Below are 7,439 nucleotides of genomic sequence, written 5' to 3' on the forward strand. Positions count from 1 at the left end.
CACATCACATAGCACATGCTGCAAAAACAAGTTAGACGTCCTCTAATTGTTGTTGCAAGTTTTTACGTGGCTTGTATAGGTTTCTAGCAAGAACGTTTCTTACCTACGTTAAACCACAACGTGATATGCCAATTTCTATTTACCCTTCATAAGGACCCTTTTCATCAAATCCGTTCCGACTAAAGTGGGAGAGACAGACACCCGCTAGCCACCTTATGCAACTAGTGCATGTCAGTCGGTGGAACCTGTCTCACGTAAGCGTACGTGTAAGGTCGGTCCGGGCCGCTTCATCCCACAATACCGCCGAAACAAGATAAGACTAGTAGCGGCAAGAAGAATTGGCAACATCAACGCCCACAACTACTTTGTGTTCTACTCGTGCATAGTAACTACGCATAGGCCTGGCTCATGATGCCACTGTTGGGGATCGTAGCAGAATTTTAAAATTTTCCTACTCTCACCAAGATCCATCTATGGAGTATACTAGCAACGGGGGGAAAGGAGTGCATCTACATACCCTTGTAGATCGCGAGCGGAAGCGTTCCAATGAACGAGGTTGATGGAGTCGTACTCGCCGTGATCCAAATCACCGATGACCGAGTGCCAAACGGACGGCACCTCCGCGTTCAACACACGTACGGAGCAGAGACGTCTCCTCCTTCTTGATCCAGCAAGGGGAAGGAGAGGTTAATGGAGATCCAGCAGCACGACGGCGTGGTGGTGGATGTAGCGGGATCTCGGCAGGGCTTCGTCGAGCTTCTACGAGAGGGAGAGGTGTTGTAGGGGAGGAGGGAGGCGCCCAAGGCTGTTTTTTGCTGCCCTCCCCCCTTTATATAGGCCCCCTGGGAGGGGGGGGGGGCGCCGGCCAGAACCCATCTGCATGGGGGGGGGGGGGGGCGGCGGCGGCAAGGGGGGAGACTTGCCCCCCAAGGCAAGTGGGGCGCCCCCCACCCTAGGGTTTCCAACCCTAGGCGCAGGGGGGAGGCCCATGGGGGGCGCCCCAGCCCACTAAGGGTTGGTTCCCTTCCCACTTCAGCCCATGGGGCCCTCCGAGATAGGTGGCCCCACCCGGTGGACCCCCGGGACCCTTCCGGTGGTCCCGGTACAATACCGGTGACCCCCGAAACTTTCCCGGTGGCCGAAACTTGACTTCCTATATATAATTCTTCACCTCCGGACCATTCCGGAACTCCTCGTGACGTCCGGGATCTCATCTGGGACTCCAAACAACTTTCGGGTTTCCGCATACTCATATCTCTACAACCCTAGCGTCACTGAACCTTAAGTGTGTAGACCCTACGGGTTCGGGAGACATGCAGACATGACCGAGACGCCTCTCCGGTCAATAACCAACAGCGGGATCTGGATACCCATGTTGGCTCCCACATGTTCCACGATGATCTCATCGGATGAACCACGATGTCGAGGATTCAATCAATCCCGTATACAATTCCCTTTGTCAATCGGTATGTTACTTGCCCGAGATTCGATCGTCGGTATCCCAATACCTTGTTCAATCTCGTTACCGGCAAGCCTCTTTACTCGTACCGCAATGCATGATCCCGTGACTAACTCCTTAGCCACATTGAGCTCATTATGATGATGCATTACCGAGTGGGCCCAGAGATACCTCTCCGTCATACGGAGTGACAAATCCCAGTCTCGATCCGTGCCAACCCAACAGACACTTTCGGACATACCCGTAGTGTACCTTTATAGTCACCCAGTTACGTTGTGACGTTTGGCACACCCAAAGTACTCCTACGGTATCCGGGAGTTGCACGATCTCATGGTCTAAGGAGAAGATACTTGACATTGGAAAAGCTCTAGCAAACGAACTACACGATCTTTGAGCTATGCTTAGGATTGGGTCTTGTCCATCACATCATTCTCCTAATGATGTGATCCCGTTATCAATGACATCCAATGTCCATAGTCAGGAAACCATGACTATCTGTTGATCAACGAGCTAGTCAACTAGAGGCTTACTAGGGACACGTTGTGGTCTATGTATTCACACATGCATTACGATTTCCGGATAACACAATTATAGCATGAACAATAGACAATTACCATGAACAAAGAAATATAATAATAACCATTTATTATTGCCTCTAGGGCATATTTCCAACACATCTACCCAAGGCACCGCTCTGCTCAAGAAGAATCAGAAACGAGAAATCAGCATGAAGCAATGAGATCAACAAGGAGCGTTCACACACACAACACACCACGCACCTGTATTGATCCACTGGTCATATCCGATTCCGCAGGCCCAATTGAGTCGCCGACTACTACCTGGTTCACACTCCCTTCAGAACCCCTCATGTTCGAAAGAACCTGCATACCAATTGAGGAAGCTCAAGTAACTATCAACTGGATGCAATTAATGTGATGAAGAGATTGGTCTTGTAGTGAAGGCACTCACCTCATGGTTCCTATTCGTAGCTGCTGGCAGATTGACACCGGTCAAAATAGAACCGTATGTAGATGTCGCTGTAGCTTCCATCTTCCCAACAAGGGCAAACAATGCTGGTGGCGCCGCTGCACTGGACCCGTCCCTCAGCCTCCTCCTTTGTCTATCTTATATACCAGGAGAGGCACCTCTTTCCCGCTCAGGCGGTTCAAATTTCAAACCCTTTACCTGGGCCATGCGTCATGACACTTGGCCTCCATAACCAGTGAAATTGACAAGTACATGTTATTTAATAACGAAACGACATCCCACCACCCATGACATATATTAAATATACAAGAAAACCACAGAGAGACATTCATGCATATTCGGCAACAGCCTGAAGCTTGCCCACTTCAGTACTACACTGGATCAACTCATACAGACAGCAGCACATGGAAAACCATGAGGTGTGTGCCAGGAAAAAGTCTGAACTTAGATAGACATAGATCCAAGAATTGAACTAAACATGAACTAAACTTTGATACAGTAACACCCTAACTCAGAATGTGCCATGGACCCTTTTTACTCTTCGCATACCTACAGCGAGTCTTAGTTCCATTGCTTTATTGCAATTGTTCCGCCGGTGTCCTTCCACACCACAGTTCTTGCACCTAGCAGGCTTCCTTGGTTGCTTTGGTAAATCACCACGGTCAGGGCATGTTGTTCGCTTGTGACCTTGTCTATGACAAATCGTGTAAAATCTGGTCCGTTTGGTTAGGCCTTCATACGGAGCCTTCTCCCTGCTGGTAGTTGGTCGCCCCATCTCTTTCCTTTTTGCCGGAGCCAGCAGTCCATCCAACCGGTTGCTTGTCCTTGACATGGAATCATTTTCCGGAAGGTTTGCAGCAAAACCCACCACATTGTCTGTCTGTTCAACAACTACAGCAGGACGGCTCCGCTCATTCACAACTGTGCCTTTATCTGCTACTCTATCCTCTAGTCCTAGACCATCTCTAATCTCTGCGAATGGGAGCATAATTGTCAAATTTGACTTGAACAGCTCCATCAACCGGTTATACACGTCAACACTGGTGTCTCCAAGCCTAACTAATTCCATTGCATGCATATACATGGTGAAGTGCCTGTATGAGAAGGGATTGTTCTGCATACTGTCTTTTTGGTACTGAGCTAGATGAGCAGGCAGAACATCTCTGGCATCCTTTGTCCACCTCTTCACAATATGCTTCGCCGGAATTTCCTTAGCTCGAATAAAGTCCAGGACCTAAAAGAACAAGACAAGATTCATACGGTTCAGCTCGCAACTTTCATCTTCATCTTGCTGGCATAACCTACTCAACTTTCAAAATTACATATCCCACGCCTAATTCCGACCATGCCAAAAACAAAAGCTATATTAGACTCGCCTCCAAATGTAGGCATCAAATGAACAATTAAGTAAACTAAAATTAAACCCCGCCGGTCAAAAAGAATCCACATAGTAGTTCAAAAAAGCACTAACCTTCAGAACATGGCTGCAAAGCAGCCCCATATGTGCAAACTGCCCACACTCGCACTCGAACTCATCTCCACCGTCAATCATAGTCACCTTGTAAGATACTCTACACCACTTTTCCCTTTTCTCTGCTTCGCTATGTATTGCTAGGTATGTCTTGTGTTTCTCAATCTCCTCCACCTGATAAGCTCCACACTCATACAAAATCTCCCCAAATTGTTCAAACATTGCTCGTGTGTATATTTTGCTTGCATGCCTCTCCACTGCAAGATTTGCCCTCATCAATGGCTTCCCCTGGGAAAATGGCAAAACATTGCAATTTTTAAACCGTTTTTATTTGCTAGTAACACCTTGATAACTGGTACAAAAATATCCCCACTAAATTATGCACTTACGATACGAGTGCGTTTCTCCTCATAATTCTCCTCCGATTCACGATCGAACTGAAGTCTCATGTATTTCTGGACAAACATGTGCATTGGGCATCCAGGAGGCACATAATTTTTGAGCATGTGGTTTGTGCTCTCACTCCGCTGTGTGCTCGTCATTTTCGCACAAAATACCCCCTTGAAGTAAGGCTTCGCCCATTTCTTACGGATTTCAAACAACTGCGTCATATAATCATGACCTCTTAGCTTGTATTTATCCAGCAGCACCTCCCAACCTTTCTCAAATTCATCTTCAGTCAGCATGTGGTTTATTACTTCGTAAAATTCAGCCCTGAATTCACTTTTCTTCGTGTACAGCGGCCCAAGTGACTCTTTTGCTTTCTTCAACACATGCCATTTACACCACCTGTGTGTTGTATTCGGCATAACCTTGCTGATAGCAAGCTCCATTGCACGGTTCTGGTCTGATATAAGAAATCAAAGTAGTGGCAAATCAATTAATCAATGTTCCCTCATAACTACCATTGATGAATATCTAAAAACTAGATACAATCTTTTTTTTGTACCTGTGAGTATAGTTACTGGTGCTGAGCCACCCATCATACGAAGGAACTCAGAAAAAACCCATACGAAGCTATCCTCAGTCTCATCACGAACAAGCACACCCGCCATAATCACACTCTGGAAGTGGTTGTTCACACCAACAAACAATCCAAAAGGCATGTCGTACAAGTTTGTCCTGTAAGTTGTGTCAAATGTTATGACATCCCCGAAGAAAGAGTACTGCAGCCTACTGTTCCCACTTGCCCACATCAAATTCCTAATTCTCCCGTCACTGTCAGCTTGCACCCTATAGGTGAAGTGCGGATCTTTCGCACCAATCTCCGCAAAGGCATCCATTGTCTTCTTCACATCATCCTCTGCGTGGTCTCGGTTAATTCTACCACAAAGACTGCGCAAAGACCTTTTTGTGAATGGGACATTCTCCATCGATCCAAAGAAACCTCCGATTATGCTATACACCTTAGACAAATTGACATTGTTCTGCCGCAACTGCTTCACAAGATCTCTTGTGTATACATCTATATGCTTGTGTGATGGCCAATGTAGTGTCTCGCCAAAGTTCGGCGACAATGAGTGGCTGTGAGTATCCTTGTGCTCTGCAATATACCATCCATTATCTTCTGCTCGTAGGAGCCTTATTAAAGCTTGGCATTCGCAGCGGCAAGATCTTGTATTCTCAACCGCAGCTTTTTCCTGGGGAAATGTACCACAACAACACAAAATTCAGTTAACGTCAGGTTTCAGCAACAGTAGGAAATTGAACACTCCATACAGAAAACAATTTCTACTAACCGAGCAACCACAGACGATTTCTTGCATGCATTTAATCCTCTCTACATTAAGCCGACTCTTGCCATATCTGATACCAAACCCCTTTTCCCATGAATACAAATTGTAAAAGTCATACGCCTCTCCTACAGAATCAAAGGTCGTGCCAATAGTCGGTGTGATCACATTGTCTCCTGGATTCTCAGCATAGTTTCGAACAGCCTTCTCAAATGCAGTCACACGGTTTGGGCAAGGCGGCCGACTTGGTGCAGCGGCACCGATCCTCAACCTGCACTTACATAGCATGATTTTACATTTCGATAAATTGTGCATTATTATTGATGCAAGCATAATTAAAATTCACGTAGCTGCAACAAGTCACATAATGTATTTGCCCTCAATCAGCAAAAACGTCAAACGGAAAAAGCATGATGGAACTATCACAATTAAAAGGGCAGCACAACACGGTAGATGAGCCTGACCACAATATCGTTATCAGTACAAGCTTCATTTTTCAAGTTTGCTTTAAGATCAGACACCACTTGTAGTAGTGTGGTTATCATCTAAAAGGCACTGAGTAATACAAATTCCTAACGATGCACGTAGATTCTTCAATATAATTAGATGCTACTGATAACCAGACTCAGTCCTCCATCATCTCAACCAAAAAACATACAACAGGGAACACATGCCCTTTGCAAACTTTCATTACTATCCAGAGAAACAGGTATTACATAGAAAAAAAAACCTCAATACATGTCACGTCGCCCAGGTCCTAGAAACAGGGGAGACATAACCTGTTTTCTACTTATCTCAATCGGACCTAACCTGTTATTGAATGTTTTTATCAACCGCTCTTACTCCCAAATTCACACCCGCATCACTTCAATATTTGGTTTTCACTCACAGCTACTGCCCATCGAATGAATCATGTAAACACATGGGTGAATTTCCTACTTCCAAACAATGCCTTGCTTGTAATAATCTACAAATACAAATCACAAATAAAGGAGGTTACCCAAATATGCCACTACTTCTCCTCAAAAGGATCAAGCCCCTGTTAACTGCCTCAATATGCAACTACTAATTCAGTTGTGAGGTTCCTTCTTCAGTACAACCTCGTAAAAAATTCAGTACCGTCTATGTTCCGAAACCATTTCATTCCAGTCGATAGCAACAACATATTCAGTTACTGGTTTGACAGAACGATCATATTCTTGCTCGGCCCAGAGGCACATAATCAAGTAAAGTACATATGCACGCCATGAACTAACCTCTTATTCCATCCAGGAGCTCTTGGGTTCATCTTCCCAGTAGATAGCTCCGAGCTTGGTGGAGACACGTCCCTCCTCTCCTGCGCTCCTTCACTGAGCATCAACATCTGCGCCTCCCCTGTAGCTGCCGGCTGAACCTCAACCGCCAACTGATGTCCTTCCGTCACCTGCGCCGCCACCATCTTCACATTCACCGCATCCTCCCTCTCCGGTGCCGGCACCAAACTCTCCCCAACTTCCTCCAGGAAGTTACACCTGCCCGACGCTCACGCAAATCCGCTCAGAATCACCACATTTACGGTTTACAAATCTCTAGAAGAAAACCACATATCTAGAGTACATACCCGTCTATAGGTTGCATCAGGAACTCCATCCTTGTCGCCCTCACCTCCGCCGTCGGCGCCGCCGCTCACCACCAGGCCTTCGATAATTAGGTCAACTTTACCCTAGCCGAAGCCACCAGACCGCGCAGTTGGTTCCTACCATGGGCCCAGCGAACGGAAAAGCTCACATTCGGGGCCATGGACTAGACG

The 7,439-nt window shown here is 46.4% G+C and overlaps 1 protein-coding gene across 1 annotated transcript; it reads right to left on the minus strand.

Moving 5' to 3' along the window:
- Nucleotides 1-2,114: 2,114 nt before the first annotated feature.
- LOC109755321 (protein FAR1-RELATED SEQUENCE 5-like) lies at nt 2,115-7,013 on the minus strand. Its single transcript, XM_073503727.1, has 9 exons — nt 6,907-7,013; nt 5,657-5,921; nt 4,867-5,557; nt 4,475-4,764; nt 4,307-4,372; nt 3,918-4,205; nt 3,315-3,680; nt 2,239-2,340; nt 2,115-2,153 (listed from the first exon to the last, which is right to left on the minus strand). The coding sequence occupies exons 1-9, from the start codon at nt 7,011-7,013 to the stop codon at nt 2,115-2,117; spliced, it is 2,214 nt and encodes a 737-aa protein (XP_073359828.1).
- Between the last annotated feature and the right edge of the window lie 426 nt (nt 7,014-7,439).

Source organism: Aegilops tauschii, chromosome 7 (genome assembly GCF_002575655.3).
Source record: "Aegilops tauschii subsp. strangulata cultivar AL8/78 chromosome 7, Aet v6.0, whole genome shotgun sequence".
NCBI lineage: Eukaryota > Viridiplantae > Streptophyta > Magnoliopsida > Poales > Poaceae > Aegilops > Aegilops tauschii.